Source organism: Chiroxiphia lanceolata, chromosome 2, assembly GCF_009829145.1.
Source record: "Chiroxiphia lanceolata isolate bChiLan1 chromosome 2, bChiLan1.pri, whole genome shotgun sequence".
Lineage (NCBI taxonomy): Eukaryota > Metazoa > Chordata > Aves > Passeriformes > Pipridae > Chiroxiphia > Chiroxiphia lanceolata.
The window spans coordinates 89,617,072-89,632,821 of record NC_045638.1 but is presented as its reverse complement, the minus strand read 5'-3'; the positions used below and the strand labels follow the sequence as shown (position 1 = coordinate 89,632,821).

Genomic DNA, 15,750 nt, shown 5'->3' with positions numbered 1-15,750 from the left:
GATTTATCTATATGGACGTGCACTATAGTACACCATCCAACCTCAAGAACAAAGAATAAGCCCTGGCAGTTAGAATAAACACAATCAAGGATACTGTTTTACATCATCGTAAAAGCTCTGACATCTAATCTGAGACTCAAAACCACTCAACATATGGGAAATTTTCTGATGTGCAGGGAAAAATGACATGGAGAAGTGAATACCTTCACAGAGCTTCATGGGTATGAAAATACCACACAGCAAACCGGTTTTAGTGTTCCACCAGATTACTTTCACGAGTAGAAGACTTACCTTTCTATGTAACTCTGGGTTGATGAAGATGAGGTCATCCAAGGTCACTATTATCTTGTTTGGACCCTTGAAAAGCTGATTGTTCAAGATACTCTGCCTGAAAGGTTTGGAGAGTCAAGGTTATCATTTTTAGGTAGGCAACCAGTTTGTACCACCTCTGAATTCCCCACATCTGGCTTCCCTGCAGTATTAGACCCTGCCTGCAGTACTGCTTCCAGCTCTGGAGACCCCAACATAAGAAGGTTGTGGACCTGTCAGAGCAGGTTCAGAGAAGACCACAGATGCTCAGAGGGCTAGAGCACCTTTCCTTTGGTGACAGGCTGAGAGAGTTGCAGTTGCTCAGCCTGGAGAAGAGAAGGCTCCGGGGAAACCTTAGAGCCCCTTCCAGTGCTGAAAGGGGATACAAGAGAGCTGGAGAGGAATTTTAGACAAGGTCATGGAGTGACAGGACAAGGGGAAATGGCTTCAAACTGAAAGAGGGTAGATTTAGATTAGAAATTAGGAAGAAATTCTTCACTATGAAGGTGGGGAGGCACTGGCACAGGTTGCCCAGAGAAGCTGTGGCAGCACCATCCCTGGAAATGTTCAAAGCCAAGAGAGGCTTTGAACCTCTGGATGGGGCTTTGAGCAACCTGGTCTAGTGGAAGGTGTCCTTGCCCATAGCAGAGGGGTTGGAACTACATGGTCTTTAAGGTACCACACCACATGGTATGGCAATGGGGTTGGATACTGGTGAAACCGGGGGACAAATCACAATGCCTTGTCTTGGACTGAAATCCCCTGAGTCAAGAGTTATCCATTTCACAGACTACAAAAGATACCACCTAAAAGGGTGTGATCACAAACGGACAACTTGATTTAATCTGGTTACAAATATTAATTGGATGTGTGTGTAATGCATATTTTGTTTTGCTCAGTTTTATTTGTCATATCCCAAATCATCCTCCATTAGGACACAAAAATAGGTTTTATTAGTCCAACTGGCCTGGCTGGTGAGCAAACCACTCTCAGACACACCAGCCTTTCTTAGGAACCGATGTTGAATTGTGGGTAATTTATAAAAGCTGTCTGGACACAAGTTACTGTTGAAATATGCTGTCTGAGTATCCAGATTGTAGTATTGTGTGGTATGAAGCACAGAGGAAGATATGCTCTTGTAATGATCACAAGCTTACACAGAGGGAAAAGCTACATGGGATGAGCAGTATGGCACATGTGACATCACACCTCATCATTTTAAACCCACTGTTTCAATGGACATCAAGGTCTAACACTGAGAACAAAGCAGACTATATCTATTAGACAGTCAAAAACTCCCCAAGCAGGAACAGAGAAGGGAAGGAAATGCTCTCCTATTGCCCTCAGTGTCACTTTCTTGTTTAAGGAACTTTGTTAACACTAAAGCAGATGTCAGCTCTGCACTCTCCTAAGACTTTTCTGACACTGAGATTAGCTCAGTTGGCTAGAGCATGGTGTTAATAATGCCTAGATTGTGGTTTCAATCCCCACCTGGCCATTCAAGTGAGAGTTGGACTCTATGATCCTTGTGGGTCCCTTTCAACTCAGAATATACTGTGGTATTGACTATTCTGTGATATTGATAAGATGGACCATAGAATGTCTTTTGCTAACTCTACTATAGAAGAACTCCATTCCATAAAATACCCCCACATCACCACAATTCATTTTTCCACTCCATGTACCATTTTGGGCATTTTAGAAGAGCGCAGAGAGTTTCCTGGAGCTCAGAGGGAGCCTTATCTGTGTAACCACAGGCTTTACCTGGGAAGATGTTTTTATAATCTTTCTCTAACCACACTGCCCCAAGCCACCCAAGTCATATTCATGCAAAAAACTCATAACTTATGTATCTTACACTGGTCCACCTGAAAAACCTTGCTTGATCAATCACATCCTTTCCCACAAGCATGGAGGAAAGCATCCCTCTGCCAAAAGCTAAGCATAGAGAGTAGAGTGACTCCTTGGAGGTCATGCAGCAGATCTCTGGCAGAGCTAGGACCAGAGCTTTCACATTTAAACACAGACTATGCTGTGGTTTAAATTTAGTTCCAGACATGCCCTTTCCTAATAAAAATTATTATCTGAGTCATGCTGGACTTTTTTCTTGCCATGCAGATGGCCATACATCTTTACTCATGACTGAGCCTTCCCAATCATGGTACTTGTGGAAGAGCTTACAAATAGAGTAGGCAGAAAGATTGTCTTCTGTTTACTTAAGTGTAGAGGCTGGTAGCCAGGGAATAGAGCTGAGTTTCAAAGTGTGGGTGGATGGAGGCAACCTCCTCAGTGCCTGCAATGCTATCAGAAGCAGCTGTGTGCTTGAAGTGGGGGAGCTGTTCAGGGTGTTGCTTGCTGGGTGGCCTTGCATCATATAGGTTCAGAGGGATGATTCAGGACTGAAGGGAAAACATATTTGGGAATTATTTGAGAGGCAAGGCTGGATGGAACAACCTAGGAACCCTGCTTTGCTGAACTCATTGCTGCTGAATAAATGCCTTCTACTTTCAGTCTATTTTCATTTTACTTTGTCATGTAGACACCAATAATCAGAGATAGACTACTCCAGGGGCCCCAGTGTCCTTGCCAAACATCAATCCATAGCTCCTGAACTAAGCACTCCATTCTGGCTGATTTCTACCCTGGGTGTAGAGTGGGACACACACACACACTTGGGACACAAGTGTGACCTATGCAATTATTGGAAACGGTTCCTTTCCTAGACGACTACTGCATTTGCTCCAAAGGTCCCATCCCCAGACCAATATTTATACAATGGGAATGATTAGGGATCTGAACTCCAGTTCAAAACAGAGAATGAATCAGCTTGATAATAAAGAGGCATCCTAAACAATTGGACCAAACCCTCTCTAGAGGTATTTTCTTTCTCTTTAGTACGTGGAGAAAATACAGAGGGTCAGCCTTGCATAGGAAACAGGATTATATTGGAGAAGAATGATCTGGAGTAAGAAAAAGAGTTGACCTCCACCCTCATGTTCTCATAGCAGATTCCTGTCTTTGGTTCATATGCCATCCTTTGCATTTCCAAAGTGATAATCATCCTGATGCTTCAGACCCATCATCCAGCTAATCCTTACAGCAACAGACTGCAATCTTCTACCAAGCCTGGACTGCGTTAAGAGTAAAATGGCTGCTCCTGAGACTGCAGAACCAACGCCTGCAGTGCTCAAGCCACTGTCACCTAGTAAAGTTGTATTTGGTTTGCATGGCAAGGTTTTGGTTGTTGGGGGCTATAGGGTGGCTTCTGTGAGAAGCTGCTAGAACCTCTCCCTTTGTAAGGAGGGGATTCTCCTTGATGGAACCAATGCCAGCTGGCTTCAACACGGACCTGCTGGTGGTCAAGGCCATCAGCAACAGTGGTAGCACCTCTGAGATAAGATATTTAAGAAGGAAAAAAATAACTGGGCAACTCAGCCAGAGTGGAGTGAGAATATGTGAGAGAAATAGCCCTGCAGAAACCAAGATCAAGGAGGAAGGAGAGGGAGGAGGTGCTCCAGGTGACGGAGCAGAGATTCCCCTGCAAGCCTGTGGCGATGACTTGAGTGAGACAGGTTGTATTCCTGCAGTTCATGGAGGTTCTCAGTGGAGCAGAGATCCATTTGCAATCCATGAGCAAGAGGATGCCCAAATAAGTCTGTGACCCCTTGGGAAGTTTGCACTGGAGCAGACTCCTGGCAGTACCTTAGACCGGTGGAAAGAGGAGCACATGCTGGAGCAGGTTTGCTGGCTGCACTTGTGACCCTGTGGGGGACCTATGCTGGAGCAGCCTGTTCCTGAAGGACTGCACCCCGAAGGACTGCTGGAAGAGTTCATGGAGAATGTGGCCTGTAGAAAGAACTCCTATCATATATATTCACAGAGGACTGTCTCCTGTGGATGGTACCCCATGCTGGAGCAGGGGAAGGGTGTGAGGAGTTCTTCCCTTGAGGAGGAAGGAGCAGCAGAGACAACATGTGAAAAACTGACCACAGTCCCCATTACCTGGCTGCAGTGCCACTGGTGGGGACAAAGCATAGAATTTAGGAGCAAAGTGAAGCCTTGAGAAGAAGGGAGAGGTGGAGAGAAGCTGATTTTAAGATTTGATTTTATTTCTCACTATCCTACTCTGATTCGACTGGTAATAAATTTAGTTTCCCCAAGTCAACTCCATTTTGGCCGTTGTGGTAATTGGTGAATGATCTCTCCCTGCCCTTATCTTGACCTATGAGTCTTTCGTTATATTTTCTCTTCCCTGTCCAGCTGAAGAAGGGAGAGATAGAGTGGATTTGGTGGATGCCTCCCATGTAGCCAGGGTCAACCCACTATAAATGTGAAGAGATTTGTGGCTGGAGAGCAGAGAGCACAATCCCACCTGCTTTGTGTGCATGGTCTAAACTGCTGGTTAAAGCATGAACCCCCCCAGAAGTTAAAAATGGCACCAACTCAAATATGTGCTGCAAACCTCACCTGATGAGAGAAGCCAGGCCCACAGCACACACCACCAGGGCAAATATCAGCATTACTCCCAACGTAATGACTTCAGTCTCAATCCCTGTGCAAAGGGGAGAAAAGAATCAGTGAATTAGAAAATCATTTTGATTTAGGCAGTAATATTAAAAACATCAATATCAGACCATTAGATTACAAAGTCAAATATTGAGCCAGGAGAATGACAAAAGAAAATTTTATGCAATGTTAACTTGTGAATACACAAATACTTACTGACTTTGTTTACACGAGACCGTAACTGCTCTAATTATTTATTTCCATGCACTTTTTTTACCTAAACCAGATTTAGAGCCTTGGATCAGTGGAAAAATAGTTTTTCTTAAGTAAATAAAGACTAGACTCACAGGAAAGTATTAAGTTTTAAAGCAAGTTTCTGCAAAGTTCATAACCTTTTAGCATTTGACCCTTTTCACACCAGGAACTGAAATGCTGAAAAATCTTTATCATGTGATACCAAACTTATGGTCACTGTGAGTTACTGGCCCATCTGGGATTTTTCATCCTCTGCTACAGATTTCTAATGCTGAAAAGAGCAGAAGAGGAGGAGCAGAATGTTGATGTTCTCCTCAACATTCCATGGACAGAAAGTACTGGAGACAGATACTTTGCTCATGAGTGTGTTTACTGGAGAGCTAAGGGAAGCCAACATGAGTGAATGAGCTGAATTCCAGGGGGAGCTGTTTGCTGTGTCTGCCTTTTCTGTCTTCTGATTTTTCTATTTTATTCTGTTTGTATTCAGAGATCTATAAATGCAAACAAACATGGAGAAATTTGGGTTAGTAAAAGGTTCATGACTTTATGTCACACTTGCACCTAAATCACAGCCCTATCTGCAACCTCTGAAACTTAGACCTTCCCAGTGAAAACTGAAGACATTTTTGAAAAGTGATGTCCATTTCAGAAAAGACAGAGTATTTTAGCTGAAATTTTCCTGGTTCAGCCTAGATCCCCAGTCTCTAATTGTCCTCACACATATGCAGGAACAGGTTGCCCATAGAAGCTGTGGTTACCCCATCTGTGGAAGTGTTCAAGACCAGGCTCAGTGGGGCTTTGTGCAACCTGGTCTAGTGTGGGGTTGGACTAGATGACCTTGAAAGGTCCCTCCCAATCCAAACTATTTTATGATTCTAGTGAAAGACGTTCCACTCTGTTTTCATGCTCCAGCCTGGATCTAGCCCTGGATACCTTCATCTGTATCCGTGCATGGAGAAGGAAGGATTGGATCCACTTAGAGGCAGATTTGCAGGCAACCCAGTGCTCTGGGCTGTGGTCACCTGCTAAGAAACTTATTTTTAAAGAGAGAATGAGCTTTGAATAGCCCAGCCACAGTGCTATGAGTTGGTTTTCTTGCCGGACAAAGCAAGGAATGCCTCCTGGACAAACCGGTGATGAAGGTATGAAAGTCTCATCTCACATCCCTGCATGACCTACTAACATTTTCAGAGAGAATCTGTAACCCAGACCACAATGTGGTAGGAATAATTTGGAGTTTGGTAATGTTCTCTTCTGTATTTAGTCAGGGTTTTTTACTGGTCCTGTCTCTTAAACTTCCTTAGGTAGCCCCCAGAGACTACTCTCTGAACAAATCTCCTTTGAGAAAGACTCCAAGAGAAGTTCTTTTGATTATCATTGCCTAGAATAACCTACAAGTACTTGACCATTCTTTAGAGGACCCTTATGCAATGTGGTACTTGAAATGCAGTGTAGAAAATCAAGGAGTGCCAAAAGGTCTCTCCCTGATCGTGTCCCTTGCTGAAGTAGGGGAACAGTTTCACATCATTACAGATATGAAGACACTTAATCAGCTAAAAAACATCCAAAGTCCATCTAATTTTATTCACTGAAACAGGATTTGATAAGATGAGAATGAGAGCTAGTCATAGTACAACATTCACTGCAGTGAACCATACACTGAAAGGACAAGAAAAGTAAAAAATAAACAGCCAGATAAACAAACCCCGAGGAATGAGAGATAGCAAAGGCACTACTGAACACCAGAGAGTTCATGTCAGTGATGAATTGGGCATTGCAGGGACCATACAAGCCCTGAGGAAGCTCAAACAGATCTTTATAACTAGTTAGAAGTGAAAGCAAGGTTATTGTGAGCTCATGGGAAACAGCAAACTTATGGCATACTTGAGGGAACTTGTGGAATTGTGTTAAAGTCATTAGGGAATGTTTTAAGGGAACTGTGGGACTATGTGAAACTTCTTATGGGATCTTTAGATGGAAGGGTAAAAATGGGGAAAGGAACAGATAGCATGAGTCAGGGATGGTCAAGTATGGAAGAGGATGGGGATGCTGGTTACACGTAACCATGTTGTGCCTTTTTTCCAGCCAAACCTTGCACCTGATCATCACAATCTGTCCTACCTTCTTCTTAACCCCTATTGCTTCTTTTTTTTTCTGGGTGAGTGTGCTGTCTGACTGCTCATGATGTTTACAGACTTCACACCGATCAAACAAACAGGTAAGATGAGTCCTGGAGCCTGCAACCCATGAGAAACCACTAGTCTGAAGTCACCTTCTGCAGAGATCAAAGGGTTTGAGAGGGAATTTAGGTTGGGACCATCTACCAGAGGGTGCGTTTGTAAGTCTGCAGGAACTGGGGCTGTGAGATCCAGTAGCAAGCTTAGAGCCTAATTATGTGGTGCATGAGAACAGGATGGGGCCATTTATGTTGTCCGTGTCTCAGCAATCCTGGTTGCAGGTGTGGTGCCTCTGAAAACACTGCTCTCTTATATCTGTTACTCTTATCAGTGACTGGTTATCTCTGCAGTGTGTATGTGTGTGTATGTGTATGTCCACATACTGGGAACAGCAACACAGCCCCACTCCTGGTGAACCTGGAGCTAGGAACCACAGCAGCCTGACAACTTCACATCAAATCCCCCTCCAACACTAACTTCAAAAGTCAGAGTGAGTCCTGGGTTTAATTTTAGTCATAAAATTCAGTCTCTGAAATATTAGTAATAAAAATACTCTTTCACTGACAAATGCCTAGAGCTTTATACTTTTGTAAAGGTGTGAACATGAAATCTGATCTCCCTGAAAATCAGTGGGATTTTTCTATAGACTGGAAGGGGATTCTAAATTGCTACATGGTTCCTAGTAGCAGTGCAAAATTAGATCTATGATAGTATTATATTTATCTCTTCTATAGCTTACCAGCTGCTGTAAGATCAGTGTATCTCCAATTTTCATAGAGTGACACTGATTTAAACCAGCTATGGCTGAGTCAAAGGGAATGTTTTTCTCAACTACTGAATGAAGTATTCTGTAGATGTGGTTAATTTTGTCTGTTTCAGTCATATCCTGGAGCAGTAGGTGTAAATGCTTAATATTATAAGTAAATATGTCAAGAGGAGGCTAAGTATCCTACCCTGAGATTTTGGCTTCCCTGTGACTTTAAAACTGCACCACAGTTGCCTCAAATTAAAAACAATAAGTAAAAACAGTGCCCAATCTTACCAACCTGGGAAGCAGAACAAATATCTTGGCCCCTAAGCCTTAGTTTACTACCTCTGTTGTCTACAGTGACTCAGACTATTTTGAGTAATAATTACCATTTTTTCTTGAAGAGGTGAGCTCTGATGTCCTTAATGCCACAACTGGATAAAAAAACTGGGTTAACAGGAGAGGTGGTGAAAGCATCTGCTGCTGAGCAGCTCTCTAAGGCTGTCTTCCAGGCAAATCCTCTTAGTGCCCTATCCCTCAGAAGGACAGGGACATAGTGCTGGGTGGAGCCTCTGGTATATAATGGTCATTATTAAAATAGGCAGATGTTGACTGTTAGACCCAGAAAACCCCTTTAAGCACACCACAACAGTGGAGTGGCAACAACCTTATTGGCGCAGGGAAGTGATGGGATTAATGTTCCTGGAACTGCTCAAAAAATGTGTAGATGTGGTGTTTAGGGGTATGGTAGTGGTGGCCTTGGAAGTAATAGATTAATGGTTGGACTCAATGCTCTTAGAGGTCTTTTCCAACTCTAATGATTCCATGATTCTATGACCTAACAAGCAATAAAAGAGTCTTTTGGATCAGTGATGGTATCTCTGCATATGATTCCCATTACAAACAGGATGATGACTGGACATCTTTATATGAATTTCTTGAATTTAGACTTTTCTTGTTGGAGAGTTCTAATCTAAAGGGGTAACCACCTGGAGTGAGAGAAAAGATGAAAGAAATGACACTCAATGCCATTTGACACTTTTGTTGTTTTTTTTCCCCTTACCTTCAGTGCAGAGAACATCTGGATCAAACCAACAGCTGGAGTCTGGTTTGGGTGGAACTTCATTGGGAAAGTGGATGGCCTGGCCTAGGGACAACATGGAGTCTGAAGACATGTCCAGCATGTGGGTTGGGAAAAGCTGGTTCCCATGACCATCTGTGTCCAGTATCACATAGTTGCTGAGCCCCTTTCCACAGCTGTCTGTCTCTACCTGGTGAGTAAATCCAGGGAAACTGAAGTTTTTTGTGTGTTCAGCTATGTTAGCTCCAGAGATTCTGCCTCCTTTCTTCCGGACACTATCTATAGCCATTGCCATGAAGTAAATAGCATCATAGATTGTTCCAAAGAGTGGAGAAACCTAAAAATACATGGAGAAATTGAGGTCAGGATAGACTGTTCCCAACCTCCAGTTTGAGGTTTGTGACAAAATATTGTCCCACTGGCTAAGTTGTAAACTCAAGTACTGAGGCAGCTGAGCGTTAAGGCTCTGAGAGTAAAGGGTTTGAAGAATCTCAGGTCAAAGGTAACTCTGGATAGACTCAATATATGCATGACTTTGAACACCTGTCTTTTCCTATGGTTGCTTCCCAAAATACAATTTCAAAATATTTTTAAAACTATGCAAAATTGCTTTAGGATGGTAAAAGCCTAGACTCTGAGCCTGATGTTCACCTGACATTTATCGCAACCTGCCTCAAAACACTACACTAAACATCTTCTACAAATAGAAGTTCAAAGTCACAGACTCGCCTCCCTCCCTACCAAGACAGGAAGAGTGTCATTGCCTAAATAATTGGTCTTCTCTGTCAGAAAATTACTTATTCCTAAAATATTAAAATCCCAAAGCAGAGCCATGGCAAACTTGTTTTGTTGGGTAACAGAGCCTTTTCTCTTTGCATTGCTCCCTTCCATGACAGACTTGATTTAGGAACCTTTAACAAAAATGGTGACTTTTGAAATCATGTGGACATTCACAACTGGTAGGTGAAGAGGGATTAGAGGCAAATACCTGTGAAAAAAATGAAGAGTACCATTGGGAGCCACAGAATTTGACATTTGTGGTGGGATTTGTTGTTCAGATCTAGATATCTACAATGAAGAACCCGACACTCTATATAGTTAACCTGGGCTCTCATTATATTGAAGGGAAAGAAATGAATGCTTTCAAGGCATGATTCATCTCCTTTTTAAGTAGACATCCATAAATCATGCCTTAAAATTACTTGTAATTTTTTCAAAGGTCATAGGGAGATTTGAAGATCAGCTCAGCTGAATCCTGCATCTCTTCACCAGTATGAGATTCCCCAGTTCTTCCTGTAAATGTCTACAAGGTAGCAACTGATTCAGTTTTTAATAGGCTACTGGTGACATTTAGATAATTGTGCTGACAAACAGTAACTTTAACTATAGTGCTAAGAACAAGGCAGCAAGATCTTAAACATTTCCCTCTTAAACATCTTAAACATCCAGTATTTCATTAGTCTGTCTCATCCCCTCAAGTTTTCAGGCATATGAACATCTTATTTTGGTTCCTTACAAACTCCATGGACTTTTTCCAATTTAGGAGACACCTTTTCAACTTGAATCTACTGCAGTTAGCACATAGCAAAACAAATCTGAGAAGGTCAGAGACAACCTCTTTCTCTTGAATTCCCAGTATGGTCCTGCAAATTGAACCGAGTTATATTGCCAGACATCCAGGAGAAATGATCTTTCCAAATGAATGCAGACCATGCTCAAATTTCACCATATTTTTCTCGAAATGAAAGCATGCAGTCTGGGTTGATTCTCCCCTGTGCTTTCTCTATAACTATTGCTTCTATCTATAACGCTGCTGCTTCCTTTGAGAACACACGCAGGATCACTCTCAAGGAGAAAAGACAACGCAGAAAGAATCGTGTCTTGCCGATACCATCTCACGAGTCCTTCTGCTGTGCCTTTTGCAACTGGACATGCCTGTCTCGTATTGGCTTTTTTAGCCACCAACGTGCTTGTAGCAAACGTGGGTAGAGCCCTTCCCAAATCTTCGTTCGTGAAGCCCAGCCATGATTGCTTGTCTCATGTCTCTTGTTGACAGGTCCCAGAAAAGCCCAAGAGAAAGAATATTTACCTGTGTGGCTTCCAAATCCCTCATTATTTCACCACTTTCTTTAGCTTCCCTGAATGCTTCATAGAAAGTCCTTTCTCCAGACTCCAGTGTGACAGTCAGCACAGCATCATACGCTTCCTGGAGCTTGCTGTCATTATCAAAGACATTGAATGAGTTGTTTTGGTAAGGAAGACTGTACAGTAAAGTATCATATGGAACAAAGATGTATCTTCCATCTGCTAGTCCCATTTCCAGAGCTTTTGTAAGTAAGGTGGCCTGTTCCTCCCCTCCGATGAGAACAGAATGCATGCACAGGACTATAACTGGAACACAAGGACAGTAGAGAGTGTTGTTAATCTATGTGGGGTTTTCAACACAAAATAGCTCCCTCCCCTCCCAATAAAAGAGCTGTCTGAACTACTCTACTCCTGACTACAAGTCAGATTCCTATGTTACGTGTCAAGGAAGCTGGGAGCTACACCTATCTTGTTCAGCCTTTGGATGACTGCAATATCTAGTAAAGAACGTTGTGAGTAGTACATATTTCTGGAGCTGTAAAGAAGAAAGAATGGAGAGAAATTCTGACAGAAGTGAGGCACGGGTTAACATGATGGGTAGTTATGGTCATTGTCGTCACTGACCATGAGACTTGAACTTTCCCTCTGTGTGCCCTGAGCTGACAGACACCACACCATTGCAAGCAATGTCCAACCTCCACTCATTCACCCTCTCACCAAATATACAGATTTTAGGTTGGACACTGTGTTGTGTTTAAACATCTGGTTCATGCTTGACTGTCCCAAAGTCTGTGTCTTTGCCCGCAAAATGCCATGGAGCCAATGTCCCCATGTCTGTTGGGAGAATTGAAATACAGCTGTATCTGTTTAACAGGCTTTCCTGGGTGCTCACTGGCCCTTCAGGAAAGGAATCACTCCTGATATTTGATCCAAGATAGCATCTCAAGACTAAGTCAATGAGAGAAGAAAAATAGGGCAATGATGTAAAGGGAAGTTGCAAAGGAGACCTGATGGTTACTAAACCAGGAGAGACCAGGATCCCTAGAGTAGCTGTGGTCTCTTCTTAGGAGAAAAAGTATCCTTGGAAAAGTAGAAGCTAAAATGAAAAAGAATATTTCCAGGTTTCTGAATTACAGGAAAGAAACCTGTACTTCTTGACAGTGGTTCATCCCATACTGTAGCAGAGAACTTAAGCTGGTCAAATGAATGATATTTGAAAAGGGACTGGTTCTCTCCATTTATTATGAAAGGAGCCCATCATCTGTAACTCGCATGGAGAGCTGTGACGGTGAGGAGATGAACCCACCCAAGGTGGATTTGGTCTCAAGCACAGATTTGAGTACTGATAAAACTTGAAGTTAGACAGCGTTTTGCTACCCTTGTTATTCTTTGGTGTAAAATCCAAAGTCAGCTAAAATGCATCCTCACTGGAGTCCCAATAATGACTGCAGAGGTGTACATCCAGGATCAGAGCTCCATCACAGATTTCCTAACGAGGCTCTGAACCAGAAAAACAGGACTTTTCCCCCCACCCATTTTCTCAAGAGAAAGAAGATCGTTCTTTACTACAAGCTGTGCGTCAAAAAGAGTCCTTCCTCTGCTTTAGTAGACTGTTGTGTAACACTGAATTTCACTTCTGATATCTTCACTGAACACAGGTGGCAAGGACACAGTGTCAAAGGGTGAGATTTTTGATAATCCAGAATACAAATCATTATTAATATAAAACCTTCCTATAAACTACTCTTTACACAAGTCAAGCACAGACAACCATCTACTAAGTATCATTTTTTTCAGATAAGCTGGAACTAATCTTTCATGTTATAGGAGACTATTTTACTCTATCTTCATCAAACACAAAATGTCCAGCACTCTTGTATGTGAAGACCTGGGTCCATTAAGGTTAGAGGTAAAGTTCTTGATTTAAACCACTTTAAATTTTCCATTCTCTAAACTATAACAAGGCAGTACCACCCTAGAGAAAATCATGATAATTAAAAAAAAAAAAAAAAAAAAGGGAATGAGACTTAAAGCACTTACTTTTAACGTCATTAACTTCTTTAATCTTGTTCCAGGTGTCTTCAATGCCTTTTTCTCCTTTATGCACATATGTTACAATGCCTACAGGTAGCCCGTGGCTCCTGAGCGCAGTTGCTAACTCGTTGGCTGTGTACATCCAAATATCCTCACTGGACGCAATGATTCCAACATGAGCCCAGTTAAAATATTTCATTACTGTAAACAAAACGTGGGTTGGAGAGGGAAGAGTCCTTGCAAATGCAGGGTGGTGGATGGTGGAATCCAGCTTATAATTGTTGCACATCCATGAGAAGATAGCTTTATTCCAGTTTTCCCCTAAATGTGCAGCCACCTCACAGAAGCCAGGGTTCAAAGGGCCTATGAAAGCTGAGGAAAGCTTTCCAAAGTCAATGAATCTAACCAGAGCTCTTGGTGCCTCACATTCTTCTTGCAGGATCACATAATCCAGCCTGTGGCCAAGATCTAGTGAAGGATCTTGGCTTATTCGTCCCACAGCCAACCTGGCAGCCACATGGGGAAAGGCTTTGGAAAAGAAGGGGTCACAATTCCAGGGTCCGAGCAGTCCAATTTTAAAGACAGAACAATGTGCTGGAGAGAAAAGTAGGATTATTCCGAACAGCGGCCACCAGAGAGCCCAGAAAAATGTCTTGAATGAATTTCCAGTGTTGAGGTGATGCAAGCTAATGTGCCTCGACAGCACCCAGAAGAAGCTGTTAGGGCACCGTAGGAGAAACGACATCGTATTACAGGTGGGTAGATCTGCACCAAGTTCTTGAGGAAGCCAGGCAGTGCATTACCAGTGGCTGGAAGGAAAGTAGATTACTTTCGCCTTTCAACGTACGTATTTGTTCACTGCACGTAGATACATCTGAGTCAGCACAAATTGCTGACAGGTGCAAGTCTGTGAGAAGCCAAAACCATGCACAGACACGTGGACATGCACATGTATTTTAATATGCTTTGCAATATATTCTTACACCAGGCAGTGAGGAATGAGTCTGCTTTGTTTGCAGCAGTAAGCACAACTTGTGGATACACTGTGGGTTTGGTTCTTAAGAAAGATAATTTCAAAATCACACAAACACACATAGAAGAAAATAAAAAAGTGAAACACACTAAGCCATCAACTTTTGCCAAAAATCCACAGTGAGTTTTGAATATTAATTAGAGCCCATGTGAAGACAAATATACACACACACACATACATAGACCCTTATATTCATATACTTAGGGATGCATATGTACATGCATTTGATTTTAAAACTTCCTGAGGAAGTTTTTCAAGAACAACTCATAGCAGAGACTCTTAAACCTAGCAAAATGAAAGGTGGATAAACAGGTAACCAGAAAATGAGGGAAAAGTAGGATTATTATTTGAATTTGGATAAAGAACTGCTATATAACTATCAGTTTGGATAAAGAACTGCTATATAACTATCAGTTTAAAAACTTTGTGTATGCTCTTGGCTTAAAATAATCTTAGTTGAATATGAGGAGCCATAGAGGGATTTTTTGGAATAGCCATCTAACCCTTCGCAGCCAGGCACAGAAATAGCAGAGCCCCAACAGGCTCCCCAGCTCTCTGCAGTGTCACCCCATGGCTTAAAAAACTTTGCTGATTCCAGCAGGTTTGTGCTCTAAAAATAGCAGGCCCCTTACATCAGCTTACCTGTTCAATACTGGAAAAGTACTTGTATCCTGGATCCTCAGCCACTGAGACATGCAACACAGAGCACTGCAATGCAGTGTGTGCTCTAAATGCACTCACAGGTCCTCTAGCCTGATGGAGGGAGACCTCCAGAAGGAACCACCCACTAGCAGAGCAGTTTCTCAGCAGTGGCTGTCCTTGGATGTGGGTATCATCACAAGGATTGGTGAAACACAATCAGCTTCCCCTGCTTTGATGCCCACTTTCCGTCAACTTCTTGTGTGCATGGGCCATTCCAGCTGGGTGGGTGCTCTGGGACCCTCTGTGCCTTGTCAAAAGCTTCCTAGGTCACTTTTGGTGAGGGCCATCCTCCTCCTGAGGGCTTCACAACTTGGGGCATAACATCCCAAGACCTTAGCGCCTTGTTGAAGATCTTGCAAAGGTCCAAGGTTGCCTCACACTGAACTGTCTCAGTGCAGAGACGTACTCCTATCTAACTCACTAACTGTAGGGATAGTATCTTAAAGCTCTGCCTTTGGATTAGTGGGATTTAGCTCCTGGGATCTGCCCCTGCAGAACAGCTCCTTAAGTCTCTGCAGCTCAGGAGAGGTGGCTCCTCTTCTGCCTTATAATCAGCTGAGATAAGAGCTATTTTAGGTTTGGGGTAAGTAAAATATTTGATTTTTGGCTTTACCATTCTGCTGATGTGTTATGTTCTCCTTTTTCATGTTTTTTCCTTTGTACCCATCATGACACACACTTGCATCAAAGCCCTCTTGGGCATTGGACTAGGTGACCTTGAAAGGTTTCTTCCAATACAAACTAATCTATGATTCTAAGATTCTTGGTTATTTCTCTGGGTTCTCCAATGAACCACTCCCAGACACCCTGGAAATAAAAC

At 42.6% G+C, this 15,750-nt stretch overlaps 1 protein-coding gene across 1 annotated transcript in view; it reads right to left on the bottom strand.

Moving 5' to 3' along the window:
* The window catches only part of GUCY2F (guanylate cyclase 2F, retinal), a 42,092-nt gene extending 28,152 nt beyond the window's left edge, over positions 1–13,940 (bottom strand). Inside the window, 5 exon segments of the mRNA XM_032679268.1 lie at positions 292–388; positions 4,777–4,861; positions 9,059–9,413; positions 11,166–11,461; positions 13,202–13,940. Of these exon segments, the coding sequence (XP_032535159.1) occupies positions 292–388; positions 4,777–4,861; positions 9,059–9,413; positions 11,166–11,461; positions 13,202–13,940 (1,572 nt within the window).
* Positions 13,941–15,750: the final 1,810 nt, after the last annotated feature.